Raw genomic sequence first — 18,595 nt, 5'->3', positions numbered from 1 at the left:
TCACAGTAATCCTTCAGATAATATAAAGACTTAAGAGGTCAAATGATTTTTGTGAGGACAAGAGAGTAAAGTTTTAGACTTCGTTTATTTTAAAGTTGGGGGCTTGCAAGCATTTTCTCTAATAGGTCAGATAGTAAATACTATAGGCTTTGCAGACCAGAAGCTGTCTGTTGCAACTGCTATGCTGTTGTAGTGTGACAAGTGCCACAGACACTAGATGTGAGCATGGCTGGACACCAATAAAATTCCAGTTATGACGCTTAGTGAGCAGACCATTGTTTGCTGATCCTCTGCTTTAAAATAAATATGATAAATGAAAATAAGGAGGGTCTTGAAATTGTCATCCTGGGATTTCAGAATAACTAAATTTTATAACTACTAGCATGCAGGAAACTAATTTCACTTCATTATATTTACCCTAACAAAAAAGAGTTTGTGATCCAGAATTCTGGCCATTTTCCCATCCCTCCCTTCCATCCTTCCCATCCTTCCCCTCACTTCAAGCCCTGAGCCAATGTGTGTGCTATTGATATTGGAGCACCAGCCAACTGTACAACAACTGTTATAAAAATGTTTATTGTTTACCAAAACCAGTGGACCTCTTATCAAATGCTGCTTGGTAACAAAATCTTATCACAGTTTTAATAAAAAAGAAAAGAAAAGAAGAAAGAAGCTAACTATTTGTCTCATTGTCATTAGTTAGACTTTCGGCAAGGTCACTTAATCCAGACTTGTTCAATGCATTAATCAGGTTATCAGGTGTTGCATGTATTCCCTCTTGATCTTGCCAGGCAACCAGGAGCTGCTTAGCTCTCATCTTCATGTCTTCACTGTCACACTCAATCTGCCTAATTTCTGAGTCTTTCATTTCCAAGTAGGGAGCCAGAATCTTCCATTGCTCACCCAGCTTATTGGCAAATACCTCTATTTGTTCCCCTGTTACAGGTTTATCTCTCCGAACATCAGGACCTAGAAAACATAGAAAATATAAACTATGTACAAAGTACAATGACATGTGCAATCCTAAATATATAAAAGAACTGGAAAGCTCAGGAGTCACTGAGTTATTACCTTTAGTAAGCTTTACTTTAAAATGATAATTTATTTTTTCCATGGGTTGAATACCCATTACAATCATGATCATTTGATCAATAATCAAATCTGAAACTGTTACCTCTATTGTAATTATGATGACTTTCTTTGAGGTATGGTTTTTGCTTGAAATGTAAGTATTTTGCCTTAAAATGTTAAGAATCTTCTGTTCCTTAAAAAATCACTTCCAAAACTTATTGCATAAAATTATTTTAAAGTAAGTGATATTTTAAATTCCTTACTAAAGTCAGAAGCAGAGCTAACTTTGTAAAAGTTGAGAAGTAGATCAAATCAAATAACGTACCTCTCAACCAAGAACCCCAATCTTTTCCAATTTTGTAAAATTAGCCAAGAAAATTCAATTCTTACTTTCATTTTCCTTCAGTAAAGCATCATTATCTTCCTCATCTTCATCCTCACCTGTTTTTATTTCTTCAGAAGGTGGCTAAAAATGAGAAAGAAGAACATTTAAAAGAATGCCAACTTCTGAAGTTAGTACAGATACTTTGGGTAAAAGTGGTTGTGAGAATTAAGAATACAGGGCTTCAAAGCCTTCCTCCTGAGAAAGCATTAAATGTGAATGTCAGGTAAGTTCAGTGGGACATTCCTCACCTGCAGAAGGAGTTAACTCAGGCAAAAACCTAACAGTTGGAAAAGGGATCCCCTAACCCCCCTTTTCAATGTGGGCAGAAGGGAAGTGGTGCAAAGCATGGTAAGCTGATCTGAAAATACCTGAGGTTTAGTAAGTGTGGAGCAACAACTGTCCTTGACATGAGTAATTTTATTAAATTATAGGCACACAGTATCATTATTACTGTATTTATTGTAATAATCCATTAGAAAACTATATAGAAAAGAGAACCGATCAGAAAGATAGGCCAAGTTATTTATTTATTTATTTGGTATTGGGGATTGAACTCAGGGCACCTGACCACTGAGCTACTGTTTTGTATTTTATTTAGAGACAGGGTCTCACTGAGTTTCTCAACGCCTTGCCATTGTTGAGGCTGGCTTTGAACTCAGATCCTCCTGTCTCCGTCTCCCGAGCTGCATGTGCCACCACACCTGGCAAGGCTAAATTCTAAGTTCCCTACTGCTACTCCCTGGATCCTGTCTTTGATAAAATAGAATAGGCTGGAAAACAGGAAAAATTCATATCTTGAGTTTACAGTTGAATAGTAGTTTACCCAAAGTATTAAGAAATTGCTTTAAATTACATGCTGCACAGAAAATTACTTTATGAGTTTATGTATTTCCAGTAAACATGTATACTCATGCATTTTTATTTCATTCTAAATTAAATAGTTTGTGGATCAAAATTTTTACCATATGATAAATTTAGTTCTTTGCTCAAATAGAGATACAGTTTTAAAAGAAGATAATGTCAACTAAGAGGTATGCAAAGAAAATGATCCATGTTACTTACTGGTAATTCCTTGGCTAGCTTTATTACCATGTTTTCAAGATATTCTGGCAAACTTTTAAACTGCTGATTTGTTGGCTGGAAAAAGTGAGGGCTTCTCCGTGCTAGTAGTCTCAGGGCTCTCCAACCATAATTTGAATTATTCACAGCTCTATAAAAAGAGATGTCATTTCTATAATTTATAGCTTTTTATTTCTGTATTCCCTTCTACTTAACTCTTAAGTAATGCTCAAAGTATCATTCTTTTCATTCTAAAAGGACCTCTTAGTATACATTACACATATAAATAACAAAATAACAATCTGGAGAGGCAGGCTCATGGGCAGCAAACACATTTTCAAAGTTTACATACATTTTACTTAATTTTTTAAGAAGTCTATGAGTGACTTGTTGGGTCCCCAATCCTGGCTAGGTTATGGGTTGGACAGGACAGGAATTATCCCTAAGTTATTTGGAAAAAAGGTAAATTTATAATAGGTACCTGTTCAATTGAGGTAATATCCATACTTGCAAAGTCACCTACAGATGGAAGTTTAGAATATTTTCTAAAATCAACACTGAGTTTTGATGTTAATTTAGCTAATACAGGTTGAAATGCCCCAAATCTGAAACTTTTCAAGTGCCTCAAAAGATTAAACTGGTAAAGTGTATTCCAATTTTGAAAAACTCTGAAACCTGAAGCACTACTAGAAGGTCTCAAATGTTTTGGATAAAGGATACTGGAGCTGGATTTGTTTTTTTAAATTTATGTAACAACTAAACTTCTAATTCACATATTGCCCACCTCAATAAATAAAAATGGCTCAAAATACTAAAAAAGAGAAATAACCAGTAGCTAACAAAATAAGTAATGACATAAAAATCATGAACCACTTCCCAACGAAACAGCAAGAAGTGGTTCATAATGAGGTAAGAAACAGAAACCTCGAAGAAATTCTAAAGTAAATGCTCCAGAAATGGGCAAAGCTACTGAAAAATCGAAAGCACAAATTCCCTTTGAATTTTTGGAAGTCTTCCCTCCCCCATCTCCTAACTTCACAGATTAGCAATCTGGTTATTTGGTCATCTTTTATGAATGAACCTATGGGATGTTCTTATATCACTGAAGACTGGCAAAACTACCCCTAGATGGTGCACTCTTCCCAGGTTAACACCAATTATGCTTTGCCTTCCTCTGACACACCTGTTAAGCCATTTGATTCTTTTAAGTACTTTCAAAATTCCTTGTCAATTATACACAGAAGTTTCATTTTTTTCTCCACAATCTATAACCATTCAAGTTCTTAAGTCAATCCTAGAGAACTACCTGCCACTTTAAGAATGAATATGCTTCATCCTATATAAATATAGATATTTTTTTAAAAAAAATTTTTAGTTGTTGATGGACCTTTATTTATTTATTAATTTATATGTGGTGCTAAGAATCAAACCCAGTGCCTCACACATGCTAGCCAAGCGCTTTACCTCTGAGCCACAACCTCAGCCCTTAAATTAATATTCTTTTAATCAACAAATCCTTATTGAGCCAGGTACTCAGGAGCTGTGGAGACAGGTCATTCGTGTATATCCTGAGCACTTGGGCAGAATAACACTGTAGAGAAGAGCAGGACCTGGATACCAGAATGACTTCCTTGGTTCTGCCTTTCACTAGCTGAGAACTTCAATAAAAAAATTTACCTTCAGAGCCTTAGTTTCCTCGCATGAAAAACCATGCGAGGCAGTTACTTAGCACCTGCACACAGAAATGTGGGATATGTTGGCAAGCACATCATTCATAAACACATAAGGTATAGGACAATTTTAGATAAAGGTGAGGATGGGAAACAAAGAGGAGAAGGAGAATTTTGGAGAGTGGTTAAAGTGCTGTGAACTTAACATGGGAATGCCAACAGGGACACTGTTAAGGAGGTGTACCTCTGTGAGCTGCTGTTGAGGAAAAGAGGTTCAAGCAAACAAGATGGTATATGCAAAGTCCAAAGGGAAAGACCTTAGAGGTGAAGAAGAGACAGGGCTGGTGTGGTTAAAAGCAGAGGAAAAAAGGAACAAAGATACAGTTGGAGAGGCAGTATCAAGGAGGCCTAAAGGCCAGGAAAGGAGTATGAATAAGATCTTAAACATGAGATTGAAGTGGTGAATTTATTTGAAAGATCACTGATGTATGGAGAACTCACTACAAACCAATTAAGTGGTCATAGTAACTAAAAAATTATCACAAGGTCACAGCAGTTATGAATTTTGAGTGCTAAGTACATGCCATACATGGTTCAAAGTGAAAATATAATCCTAAGAATAAACCTGTGAAATGAATGCTATTACTACTTAACTGAAAGGAGGATAAAGGTTATTAAATTTACCTCGAGTTGCCTAAGCAGCCAGGGACAGAGGGGATGGGAACCTACACATTCTGACAAGAGGGCCCTGGCCCTTAAATCACAACTCTACAACACTGAGGCTATGTGGACCCGAAGTTATTCCAATGGAAAAAGAGCCAGCAATGGAGACTGAGGTGGAGGGGCAGTGAGATAAAAGCAGCAGACTGGTTTCCTGGATGCCCCAAGACGGAAACAGCTGAGGCAGGTCAAATGGCAACTGCTGCTGAGAGAGCAAACAGAGAAGAGGTGACCCTGATGGGAGTATTTCAGTGATGTGACTGGGAAGACAGCCCTGTTGGAGTGACCAGAGAACAGGCGGTGAGGCAGTGACGGCAAGAATTACATCAGCTGCTGGAACAGAGATGGCAGCTGGAGGGACACATGGGATTGGGCTAGATTTCTAATATTTTGTAACAAGGGTGGTTCCAAATCATGTTTGATGGTCAACAGGAATAATCGTTGGCTGGAGGTACAGCCCAGTGGTAGAGCATTTGCCTGTGAGGCTCTGGGTTCAATCCCCAGGACCCCCCACAGAACAATCCTTAAAATAAGGATGAGTAGTCATGTGAAACTGGCACATTAATTCACCTAACAGAGAAAGTATTACTCTATAGATTAATAAAGCTTCTAAGAAAGAATTTTATAGGAAATTAAAATTAGCTGATGAGAATCATTACTTACTTATATTCATTTTCAACCATATTTTCAGGGTCTGCTTGTTCAATGGCTTCTTCAAAGAACTCCTCCAAAGTTGGCATGTATTCCCTGGGCATTACAATGTAACTAGTGAGGACCATGCATTAATACTACTAATAAAATGGTGGCAATAAAGATTCTAAAAGAATATGTTATAGTTAGGAACTGAAATTTAGGGACTCTGATTTTTTTTTTTAAAACAATGCTGCTGAATGATTTTTTTAAAAAAATATCTTTATATATTTATTTATTTTTATGTGGTGCTGAGGATCGAAGCCAGGGCATCACACATGCTAGGCAAGGGCTCTGCCACTGAGCCACAATGCCAGCCCCAGGACTCAAATTTTTAAGGAGGTAAAAAAGACTAAAAATTTAACTCTCAGAGGGGACAATAAAGGAATGGTCTGATAACTATACAATATTTCATATTACTATGTATTATAAATGATAAAACATAGAATATATTATACACTAACATTAATATGCTGCTATTCTGAGGGTGGACAGGGGTTTAGCATTTAGATTTTGCCAGCAAATACCATATTTTCCTATCACGTGCTCATTCACTGATGATTTATCCTTTAAAAATTTCAAGAGTTTGAGCTCTTATTTCAAAAGTTACCATGGTGAAATGGTGATTTTTTTAATTACCTTTCTTGAGTTTGTTTTTAGAAATAACATTTTAAAAAAAATATTTATTTTTTTAGTAATAGGTGGACACAATATCTTTATTTTATTTTTTTATGTGGGGCTGAGGATCAAACCCAGTGCCTCACACATGTGAGGCGAGCGCTCTCCTTCTGAGCCACAATCCCAGCCCCTAGAAATAACATTTTGATAGAGTCAAGCAAAGAAATCTTAAGATCACAGCAAATGTTCTACATTGTTGATTAAAACTAAAAATAGGGCTTGTTAAAGAAAGCTCAGGCATCAAACCTTATGGCTAATGTTTCATTACAATGACATGCTTCCTAATCAACAAACATCACAGGTCTATAAAGTTTCTTGGGGGTTTACCCTTACTTTTTAAAAATTTGTTCTTTTTAGATATACATGACAGTACAGTGTATTTTGACATATCATACATACATGGAGTATAACTTACTTAGGAACATATTCTTGTGGTTGTACATGATGTGGAGTCTCACTGGTCGCATATTCATATTTGAACATAGGAAAGTTATGTCCAATTCATTCTACTGTCTTTCCTATTCCCATTTCCCCCTCCCTTCCCTTCATTCCCCTTTGACTAATTAATCTAATGAACTTCTATTCTTTACTGCTCCCCCTTATTGTGTGTTAGCATCTGCATATCAGAAAGAATATTTGGCCTTTGGGTTTTTAGGATTGGATTATTTTCCTCAGTACAATAGTCTCCAGTTCCATCTATTTACCAGCAAAAATCATAAAGTCATTCTTTTTTTATGGCTGAGAAATGTTCCACAGTGTATATATACTACATTTTCTTTATCCATTCATCTGTTGAAGGGCACCTAGGTTGGTTCCATAACTTAGCTATTATTAATTAAGCTGCTATAAACATTGATGTGGTTGTATCACTGTAGTATGCTGATTTTAAGTCCTTTGGGTATATACCGAGGAGTGGGATAACTGGGTCAAATAGTGTTTCCATTCTAAGTTTTCTAAGGTATCTCTATACTGCTTTCCAGGGTGGTTGCACCAATTTGCAGTCCCACTAGCAATGTATGAGTGTACCCTTTTCCCCACATCCTCACCAACATTTTTTGTTACTTGTATTCTTGATAATTGCCATTCTGTCTGTAGTGAGATGGAATCTCAGTATAGTTTTAATTTGCATTTCTCTAATAGCTAGAGATGTTGAACATTTTTTCATATATTTATTGATCATCATAATTCTGTGAAGTATCTGTTCAGTTCCTTAGTCCATTGACTGATTATCTGTTTTTTCTTCTTTTTTTGAGTTCTTTATATATTTTGGAGATTAATGCTCTATCTGAGGTGCAGGTGGCAAAGACTTTCCCCCATTCTGTAGGCTTTCTCTTCAGGCTATTGTTTCCTTGACTGTGAAGAAGTTTTTTATTTGATACCATCCCATTTATTGATTCTTGATTTTACTACTTGTGCTTTAGGAGTCTTGGTGAAGAAGTTGGTTCCTAAGCTGACATGTATCATCACTTTTCTTTTACATGAAACACAAGACAAAATGGAAGATCCACAACAGTACTCAACCAGAGCTGAGTATCATTCAGAAATATTTTGGAATCATCTGCTAGTTTTCAAATTATATACTTCAAACAGTCAAAACTAATGTAACAAACATGTCTGTATGTATAACCCAGGCTTTTGCCATATTTGCTTCAGATTTTTAAAATACTACAAATACAATTGAAGCTTCCTGTGCTTCCTCCATGATTTCATTCCCTCACCCCAAAGGTAGCCATTATTCAGAATTTGGTGTGCTTTAAAATAAAATGAAAAAACTCAAATATATATTTGAGTCTTTTCAAACTTTCAAGTGATGGAACCCTGCTTGTGTTCTTAAACACCTTGATTTTTCTAAAGTATGAAGTATGCCCGAGTCAAGGCAGTTCTCATTCATCAAATTTGTTACTAGGTATATAGTATTCCACTTTATGAACATGCCACAAGATACCCTTGACCCACTGATAGGTATTTCGCTGGTTTTTTTACTTTCTCAACAATTCTATGCAAACATTCTTGTACATGTCTCCACATGTGGATAAATTAGTTTTCTTCAGGCACCAAGGCTTTCAAACTTCTACTGCAATCTACAGTAGGAAATTTATTTTATGTCATCACCCAATATACATATAGTATACACAAGTATGTGTATCATATATGAATAAAGCTAACATAAAAGAATGTTTTCTCTTTCATTAAAAAAAATGATGGAAATCAGTAAATTGACTTCACAAGTAACCAATGATTCTCAATGTGAAGTAAAAAACACTGTTAATATACCTAGCTAGCATTGGAAGAGCTACGTCTTAAGGTGTACACTTTAACTTTCAAATATTGCTAGTTGTCTTTCCAAGTGGCTTTACCATTTAGACTCCAACCAGCAGAAATGATAAATTACTTTCATCTATGATTTTTAGAAAACTTTGGTATTTAAAGTTATTGAATCTCTTGGCTATGAAATTGCTAATGAGTGTACTTCCAGTTACTAGTGAAGTTGGGAATCTTTCAGAGATTTATTAAGGTTGCTATTTCCCACAGTATTCCTTTACTACTTCTAATGGGTTGACTTATTCTCATAGATTTGGCAGGAATCTAATTTTATTCATCAATCTTGCTAGAAGTTTATTTCCCTCAAAAATCTCTTTTGGTTTTGTTGATCTTCTATTTGCTATCTTACTAATTTCTAATCATTTTACTTTCTACTTTGGATTTACTCTGTTCTAGTACTGGATTCTTGCTTAGCTCAGTTGATTTTCAGGTTATCTTTTTAAAAACCATGAACATGCCAGGTGCAGTGGAGTATGCCTGTAATCACTGCAGCCTGGGAGGCTAAAGCAGGAGGATCACGAGTTCAAAACCATCTTCAGCAACTTAGTGAAGCCCTAAGCAACTTAGCGAGACCCTGTCTCTAAAATATAAAAAGTGCTGTGGATGTGGCTCAGTGGTTATGCGCCCTTGGGTTAGATCCCTGGACCAAAACACAAAAGCAAAAAACATGATTTAAGGCTCTAAATTTCCTCTTGTGTTAAAAGTTAGATCCAAAGTCTGAAAATACAGTATTATTCATTATCATTTAGTTATGTTTTCAAATTTTCATTATAACTCTCCCTTCCTTTCCCTTGGAGACAAGGTCTCACTATGTTGTTGGCTTGCCTCAAGCTATCCTCCTGTCTCAGCCTCCTCAGCAGGTGGGAAAAAGCTGTGAACTTTTTCACATGGCTCATTTCTTCTTTGATTCAGGGGCTATTTGGAAGTGTTTAAAAAAAATTTCTAGAAACTTTTATAACATTTTGTTATTCATGTTTAATTTTAATCCCTGGTTTGTTTCTGTAAGACCAAACCTGTTAATTATCTTCTTAAATCCTCAATGTATTTGCTCTGAGCTTTTTTTTGGTATCAGGGATTGAACCCAGGGGCATTTAACCACTGAGCCACATGCTCAGCCCTTTTTAAGACTCTGTCTCACTTAGCTGCTGAGATTGTCTTTGAACTTTTGATCATTCTGTCTTAGCCTCCCAAGCTGTAAGGATTACAGATGTGAATCATATGCCTGGTTCTATGATAGATTTTTTTAGTAGGAACAATGATAATATTCTGAAAATAACTATTTTTCAATCACTCAACTAAATACAATTGTTTAGCTTGTTATAGAATTCTCTCAGCCCACTGTCTTAATTATCTTGTGTTCTTGAAGCCAGATGTTAGCTTAAGTTTGCTCTTTTACAGGTTGTCTTTTTTTTTTTTTTTTTTTCTGATGACTTTATTTTCATGCATTGAGACAGGGATTTATTCAGTTTATTTGCTTAAGGCCTTTCCCTCTTGAATTAAGTATTCATGCCTATTCTCAGTCATTATCTGGATTAATACCACTTTCCCATTCTCTTTTCTGTCATTAGATGTTTGTTGGACCTACTCAGTGAGTTGTTCTTAACTCGTATTTTCTTACTTCTGTTAAGTACTCCTTGCTTTTTCAAATTTGCCTGGTCCTTTTTTATAGTGTCATGATCCTTCCTTTTGTTTCAACTTCCCATTATCTGTCCTTAATTATCTGAAATATACTTATTTTACAGTTTTTATCTGTTCTTGATTTTTTAAAAAAATCAGAAGTGGCTAATTCACGTTTGCTTTTTCTATGTGTCTTTTCTTCCTCATGGTGAATTGCTTCCTTCAATGTTTATAAATTTGGATGGTGAACTTACCTTTAAACTTCTATCCATGGGAAATCTTGTGTGTCTTGGTTTTTCTGATTGCATGACGACTTCCAGATAGAGTTTACCTAGCTCAATGTCTAAGCTTAGGGATTCCTTTATGCTGTTGTTGTATAAGACTACATGAGAGCAGGCTTGTCATTTTTATTTCTCAGAGAATACCTTTCATTTTCATACACACCCCATTAGAAAAAGTTTCCTGTGCCAATAAGCATGTTTTTCCCTTTACTCCATTCTTCATTTCCAGATGACATAAGCTTCCACATTCTCAGCTTTACTCGAAGAACTCTGGCTTACGAATTTGTGCAGGCCTAAGGCCTCATCTTCTTAATCCGTTGTGATGACCCAAGTTCCCTGTTTTCCTGAACTGGAAATTATTGTACTGCTCCCCAGCTCGATGTTACCACATCAATTTATAGGTTTAGTTACTCTTCTGGTGTTTAGTTATTCATTATTTCTTATCTTGATCTGTAACATTCTTTAATTCTGATTTTTCCTTCCTGTCTTACATATTACCTTTAAATCGAGTATATTAGTTCCACCTTTTTTTTGTATGTTTGTGGTACTGGGGATTGTGGAAGCACTCTACCATTGAGCGACATGCCCATGCCCAGTCCTCCTTTTTTTTTTTTTGTGGTACTGGAGATTGAACTCAGGGGCACTTGACCACTAAGCCACATCCCCAGTCCTATTTTGTATTTTATTTAGAGACAGGGTCTCACTGAGTTGCTTAACCCCTCGTTTTTGCTTCAATTTCTTCTGTCATATTTATTTTGTGATCCCTAAAACTATTTTGTCAGCATTTTTAGGTGTTTTATAGCAGGAAGCCACATTCTGTTATATTAAAAGTCAACCACACAACAAACTTTCATAATTGAGAAAAGGCTTCGTTCTACTCAACATTTCAAAAAAGTAACATTTGAAAATGTTAAACTTACCTTGTCTCTGACTTACAGGCTTCCATGTTATCAGGACAGAGATTCCAAAGCCTTGTTAACTCCTCACTATAAAACAAACATAATTTTTTATGGATACCATCCTCATATGCGTTAAAACTAATCATAAAAACAACACAGTGTAAACAGTGCATATTTGGGTGAGAGTATGAGTTTCTCCTCCGTAAATTTTGGGTATTTAACAAATTTTAAATATGGATTTAACATATTTAATGATAATCATATAATCATTGTTTTCTGAAAATATTCAAGCACAATGAAAAGCAATGACAAGTTAACTGGAAGATAACAGAACTCAAGTATTAGGGTTTTTTGAAACAACTAGAAATGAGCTGCATTCATCCAAACAATTCTATTTTCTGTGACAGAGAAATAATGGCATGGTCTAGAGCCATGAAGTTTGGAAGATGGAGACAAAATAAAGGCTTAGCTAGTATTTGAACACACACATAATGGCTATTCTACAGAATGACAGGGTCTGGTTTGCTTTAGTCATCTACATGACTAAATTCATATTATATTTGGATGCAACAAATTGGAAAGTTCTTGTAATAATATTTTCAAAATATAAAAATAATTAAGAATACAATACTCCATGGGCTGGGTATATAGCTCAGTTGGTAGAATGCTTGCCTTGCATGCACAAGGCATGCACGAGGCCCTGGGTTCAATCCCCAGCACCACACACACACACACATACACGCGCACACACATACACACAAATTAATAAAAATAAAAAATGAAAAAGAATACTCCATATGTGAAAACAAATTAACCTACTTTCCCATCAGAATTTTCTTATTGGGTCCTTTCCCTAGGAAGTCCTCTGGGGCTGTTCTCTTCCGTACCACTCTCATGGGCTTGGTATCTGTTGTTCTGCGATGAAGAAAACATACACTATTTTTGGAATTACAATTAGATGGTAGAAATGGAACTCTAACGTAAAAGGAAATTTAGGACTGGGGGTTTGCCTCAGGAGTAGAGTGCTTGCCTAGCATGCACAAGGCCCTGTGTTCAATTGTAAACAACATACACACACACACACACACACACACACACACAAACAACAAGAAAATTAAGTCGTTTTTCTTCTAAACAAAATGAAAATTTGTGTTATGATAGAACACATTCATCAGACACAAAAAAAATGCCACGCAACAGGACAAATTACAAGGAGATACATATGGCATTTTTTCATATTTAATGAAGATCAATTTGTTCTGAGAATTTAAGAAATAAAGCAAAACAGACTGTATTCTATCTATAGAGTTTAACTTATATTTTTATATGAAATACATATATACCTACCCATACATGACATACCACAATTCTTTCAAATGCCTTTCTCATAATTCTTGAGTATATATATATATATTTACCTTTCTTTCACAAAACTTGGGCAGCCTTCATTTTTCCATGAGTTCCAATTTTCTTCAGTGTTTAAAATATGCTGAGAAAAACAAGGAAATTATATTTATGTAATAGAATCATTTGAAATCATATTTGGTGCAAAAAAAATCCTATATAAATATAAAACACATACCTCTACCATCTTTGAAAATCTTTCTCCATCGGGGGGGTTTTCAGATAGTAGCTGTGATTAGAAAGAATATACTAAGCTTTCAACAACTTTCTGCATCAGAGAAGTGGTTTGTAGGCAGAGAACCAAGAAGTGTTTGTGGTCTTGTACCTGAGCTTAACTTTATCCTTATTTTCCTATTTGGGGCTGAAACAAAGAAAATTCTAAATTTCCATTTTTTTCAATCATGAGTTTTTTGCGTGTTGGACTTACTTGATAGACTGATTTCGTAGTATCTTCAATCCAGAGTGATTGCTCATCAGTTAAAACATAGTTTGAACTAGGGAACAAAACAATAAAAGCATGTTTGAGTTATATATGCATGTTTGAGTTATATAGCAGAATATATATCCAATTTTAGTCTTGTTTATGGTCTTAAAAAAAACACATGGTGTGTACTCATTTAATCATATTGTAAACAGTGTCAAAAATTATCAAAATAAGAAGTCACATAAGAGAAAATTCTTACACTTCAGCCTCAAGAGGACTAGAATTGAAGACATGAAGGTGTATAAGGAAGAATAACATTAACAGATCGGATTAGAAAACCTGAGGCAATATAACGTAATCCTACATATGATGGACATTCATGTAGGCATGCCATTTCAAATTCACTCAAAATAAAATGAATAAAAGACACAAAACCCTAGAAAAGATTTCAGGCAAACACAAATTGTTAACAACTGCCATTTACTGAGCTCTTACTGTGCACTAGGTGCTCTATAGTCATCTAAGTAATATTGATTGAGTGCTTGCACCAAAGCTTGAATTAAAACCTAGACCTGATCCCAAACCCTTGATCTTTCTATATTATATCAAACCTCCAAAACAGAAGGGTAAGAAATAATATTTTTGAGTATCTACTATGTGTGACCTTAAAATTACAATTCTGAAAGTGCTGCAGTGGAGCTAGCAAGTGATGTCATGTCTTTTATGCAATGAGTACCACACTGCTTTGTGTATTTAACAAGTGGGTTCCACTTCAGTTACAGACAGAACAAGAGGAAATGGTCTGCCCTGGATGAAGGGCTTTAGACAGGAGAAATCCTTATGAGGCTTTGTGAAACCCCAAAGAAATTGGAACTCCTCTTTGCTTCAAGACTTTGTTTCTTTCAGGTCTAATGTGAGAGAGGTCTTCCTGGCTTAGATTGCAAATTAGCTTGGGACGAGTTCTGAGTTCTGAGAGAGAGGGAGACTTGGAAGTCTAGAGAGAGACTTCTACCCTCTAAAACCTCCTGGGAAGGCATGAAACTTGGCACAAGAGACTACATGAATAGCAGATATATTTAGTACCTATTCTTCAAAAGAATATCCTACATATAAAAGCTCCCAACTGGTTGTATATCTGCTGCAACAGACATGTTTAAGGGATATAGCCTTCATGCATAGGGCACAACACATATGAAAAATACTATAAGCAGGTTCTTTTCTAAGCTGCTTTTTTATAAATCCTTTACTACCCTTATAAACTTACCTTTTGAATTTGACCTGTCCCTTGAGATACTGGAATAAAATGAGATACTGCAACAGGATATGTCGTCGAAAGTTACTGTCACTCAGTTGTAAATCCATCAACTACTCAAAAAACAAGCACACACACAAAACAACACATTAAAATCAAGTTTTTCCCAAAAGTATAGGCTTTGTGACTATAGAAATGGAAGATTCCAATTCAATTAAAAATATTTCTTGTGAACTCAGTTTGTGTGAAGTGTTAATGCATGAGCCCAAGACATAACAGTCAAAGTTTCATTTAGATTTCTTGATCATTTTATGCTATGAGAGACTCATGCTGGTGAATAACAATATTCTATTGGTGACCCTGACATCAGGATAAAGTATGGCAGAAATATAAAGTAAAGGAGTGGCTGCACATGTAAGAAATAATGGCTAAAGGGGAGGCCTATATGGGTAAACAGCATAATATCAAGGGCACCACTCATTTTTGCAGCCCTACAAAGTACCTAACCAGAGGCGGTACTCAATCATAAGCAGGAAGGAATTAGAGGTGAAAATCATCTGTGGATTAAATGGGCTTTTTTAGATTTTAGACAAAATTGCTTCATACTTGGATTTTCACAGAATGCGGACCAGAAAGGACTTGAAGGTCATTAATGAGGAAACTCTTCTTCAACAACCCTGCCATCTAGCTGGTTTTACTGCAAAAATTACCTCCAGTGGTGAAGAAAAGTTATTCTGATTATGTCCTTACAGCACTGAAGGAAGCTGAAGACTATCTAGAAAATCAATTCTGCCTTTCTGACCCAGAGTAACAATGAATAACCAGAAGACAGCTGAGTGACTGTTTTCCAGTTCAATGTCTCCCATTCACCGGCTAAGCTTCACATGGTATGTTTCCATCTGTTAATGCAGCCCACCATGTACTAGCCTTTTACTTACTAGCCCATGTCTTCAACAACAACAACGTGTGTGTGTGTGTGTGTGTATGTATCTAATCAGCTTTCCCTTACTTTAGGAACTGAATTTGTTTGTTGTTTATCATATTGACTCTCCCATCCCAAACAGGCAAATGTGAATGGTGTGCCATCAGCTTTCCTTTCTTTCTAATCCTGGGTGACTTTATTCTCTTCAAGACTGGTTCTTAGTTCCTGGACCTCAACCCTCAACCCCACTGACAGGCCACAAGTTAGACCTGGTCATCACTCATAGCTGCCCCAGCTCTAAAATCTTGATCTCACAATCCTGTCTCATTACAACTTCCTGTCCTTCCCATCTCTCTCACTCAGTAGCTCACAATATATCTTATTGAGACCTAAGTCCATTGAGCTATTCCCTATCTGTAAGTCCCATCCTATTTTTTTAAAATACCTTTATTTATTTTTATGTGGTGCTGAGAATCAAACCCAGTGCCTTACATATGCTAGGCAAGTACTCTTCCACTGAGCTACAACCCCAGTTCCCTGTCCTATTTTTATTATAATGCAATTTTAGTGTAGATAATTATTCCTAAAGGGCTAAATAGTAACTATTTTTATGCTTTCTGGGCCAAGAAGCATATATATATAAAATATATAAAAAGAAAGAAAAACAATCAGTGGCCAGATTTGGCTGTGAGGTGTTAGTGTGCCAAAACTTCATGATTTCTTTCTTCACCATTTCCTGCCAATTTCCTCAACATTCCTATCCCACAGTTCTTCAGTGACATCTGCTGAGCACACAACAAACTTGGATAAACCAACCATGGGTCACCTTCTCTATACTAACCCTAAGGGGAGGAGCCTGAGAGAAGATACCACATCATGTCACTCTGCAGAAAGTGCTGCTGCTCTGTTGTCTCCAACTTCAACATCTTGTCTCAGAGTCTGTCTTTATTCTATAAGGCTATTCTCTCTTTTGATTTTCACGGCAACTATTTTAAATCTTTCTAGTTACCAAAAACACTACTCTTCATCTTTTAGTAGATAACAACTTCTGCTTTCAATGAGTAGAAAAATTCATTAAATTGAAAGTTATTTAATTTCTTGGCCCCCAAAACTACATATCTTCTGTAACCACACTTTTGTTCCGTCATTTCTTTCTGTCACATCTTCATGGCTAAGGCAATCCCTTCATTCCAATGGTAAGAACTGAGTTCCATCACTGTAAACTACCCTGCTTGATGTATTTCCTGCCCTTCCGTTCCAAGGACTCCTTTTCATTAAATAGCTTCCAGGATACCCACATTTTCACTGTGCCCTCCTTTAAAAAAAACAAAAAAAACCAGCTACACTATTTCCAACCTGCTCCCCATCCCCTGAAAGTGTTTCTGTCAAGATCACCAATGAGGGGCTGGGGATGTGGCTCAAGCGGTAGCGCGCTTGCCTGGCACGCGTGCGGCCCGGGTTCGATCCTCAGCACCACATACAAAGATGTTGTGTCCACCAAATACTAAAAAAAAAAAAAAATATTAAAAATTCTCTCTCTCTCTCTCCCTCTCTCTCACTCTTTCTTAAAAAAAAAAAAAAAAAGATCACCAATGACTTATTTCACTTACAGTCCTCATCCTACTGGGTATGCTTGGCTTCCATTGAGTTCATGATTTTCTATGTTTTTCCTCTGCTCTCACTGGCTACTGTTCACAGTTATCTTCTCTTGAGACTCTCCTCCTTTCCTTCTCCATTAAATGCGGTTTTCTTCTTTGGTTTAATGCTTTCTTTCTTCTCTTTCTGATCTACACTCTCCTCCCTCACTGATCTCATGTACTCTACAGCTTTAATTACCACTTCGAATTATATATATATATATATATATATATATATATATATATATATATATATATATATTCGAATTATATATATATATTATATATATATAATTATATATATATATGTATATATATATATATGTATATATATATATATATTCGAATTATATATATATATTATATATATATAATTATATATATATATATGTATATATATATATATGTATATCTCAACCTAGATCCTCTTCCAGATTTGTATACTTAATAAGCTATACCTCTACTTGAATGTTCAGTTGATCAAATTTCCACTTGAATGTTCAATTGATCAAATTTCATGAACAAAATAAAACACATCAATTCTGCTCACAAAGCCTGTTCTCCTGCAGGGCTCATTCAATGACAGGCATCACCAGGAAGGCTTCCTGGAGGAGACGCATCTAAACTACAAACAGTAGCAGCAAACCTAAACCTGGAGTTTATGTGGGAAGAAAGAAACAAGAGGAAGGAGGAAACAGATGCCAAGGCAAGGGCAACACTGGCCCAACTGAATTACCTAAGCAGTTCAGTAGTCTGGAGGGAAGATGTGAACTCCTTGGCTTGAGGAGATGAACCAAAGTGACTAGGCACTGTTTACTGTCTATCTTTGTCTTGAAGTCCCCTCTACCACATTTATATTTCATTTGGAAGATACTTTTTCTTGATGGAAACAGTGGATTAAAAATCACGGATCAGAAAAGACACTAAATCAGAGGTTTTGCATGTCTTAGCTCAGGCCTCAGCCTTCTTGATATTATTCTAAGCCTAAAAAGGCCTATGCTATTAGTTTTGGTCATTCTTACAGTTTGTCAATTTTACATGTAAACAATATTCCTGGTCAAATTAAAGCCAAGTATGAAATCTCCCATTTCTATCAATCTAACACAAAATACTTTAAAAATCTACGCCAGAAAAATATTTAGAGCATTTTCATATTAAAATCTGCTATCATTAATGTATCATCTGAAATCACTCTATTTTTTTAAATTATAAAATGTTGAAAAGGTTTCAAGTATTTCAAATGCTCAATAAAAGATATAGTTAAGTAATTCAACAGTCATGTACCATTACCCAGTTAGATATCAAAACTTAACATTTTACTTGTTGCTCATTAGTTTAAGAAAGAGATTATAGAAACCATCAACACTCTATAACCTCCCTGCTTAATATTTCCCTCCCTCCCTCTACTATGGTAACCACTACATCATGTATTTGGTGGTTAGGATTCTTATGCATATTTTATACTAGGTATACAGATGTTGGCATGTATAAAAATATATGTGTATTTTGCATGTTTTCAAACTCTATACTACATCTGTGATACTACAATTTGCTGTTTCCACAA

At 35.7% G+C, this 18,595-nt stretch overlaps 1 protein-coding gene across 2 annotated transcripts in view; it reads right to left on the bottom strand.

Moving 5' to 3' along the window:
- Window positions 1–560: 560 nt before the first annotated feature.
- Window positions 561–18,595, bottom strand: part of Thoc1 (THO complex subunit 1) — a 45,895-nt gene continuing 27,860 nt past the window's right edge. Inside the window, exons 12-21 of one of the 2 annotated variants that reach the window (XM_046438519.2) lie at window positions 14,485–14,585; window positions 13,224–13,290; window positions 12,975–13,025; window positions 12,811–12,881; window positions 12,212–12,307; window positions 11,414–11,479; window positions 5,569–5,652; window positions 2,519–2,666; window positions 1,462–1,537; window positions 561–969 (exon numbers count right to left, since the gene is read on the bottom strand). In XM_046438519.2, the coding sequence (XP_046294475.1) occupies window positions 674–969; window positions 1,462–1,537; window positions 2,519–2,666; window positions 5,569–5,652; window positions 11,414–11,479; window positions 12,212–12,307; window positions 12,811–12,881; window positions 12,975–13,025; window positions 13,224–13,290; window positions 14,485–14,585 (1,056 nt within the window). In that variant the 3' untranslated portion in view covers window positions 561–673. The remainder of the gene's footprint in view (window positions 970–1,461; window positions 1,538–2,518; window positions 2,667–5,568; window positions 5,653–11,413; window positions 11,480–12,211; window positions 12,308–12,810; window positions 12,882–12,974; window positions 13,026–13,223; window positions 13,291–14,484; window positions 14,586–18,595) is intronic. The other variant, XM_046438520.2, reaches the window with a different exon arrangement.

The sequence above is a fragment of the Marmota monax genome, unplaced genomic scaffold, assembly GCF_021218885.2.
Source record: "Marmota monax isolate L192 unplaced genomic scaffold, Marmota_monax_Labrador192_F-V1.1 WCK01_AAM20220418_F8-fsc00232, whole genome shotgun sequence".
In the NCBI taxonomy this organism is placed as follows: domain Eukaryota; kingdom Metazoa; phylum Chordata; class Mammalia; order Rodentia; family Sciuridae; genus Marmota; species Marmota monax.
This window is presented reverse-complemented; position numbering and strand designations above follow the sequence as displayed.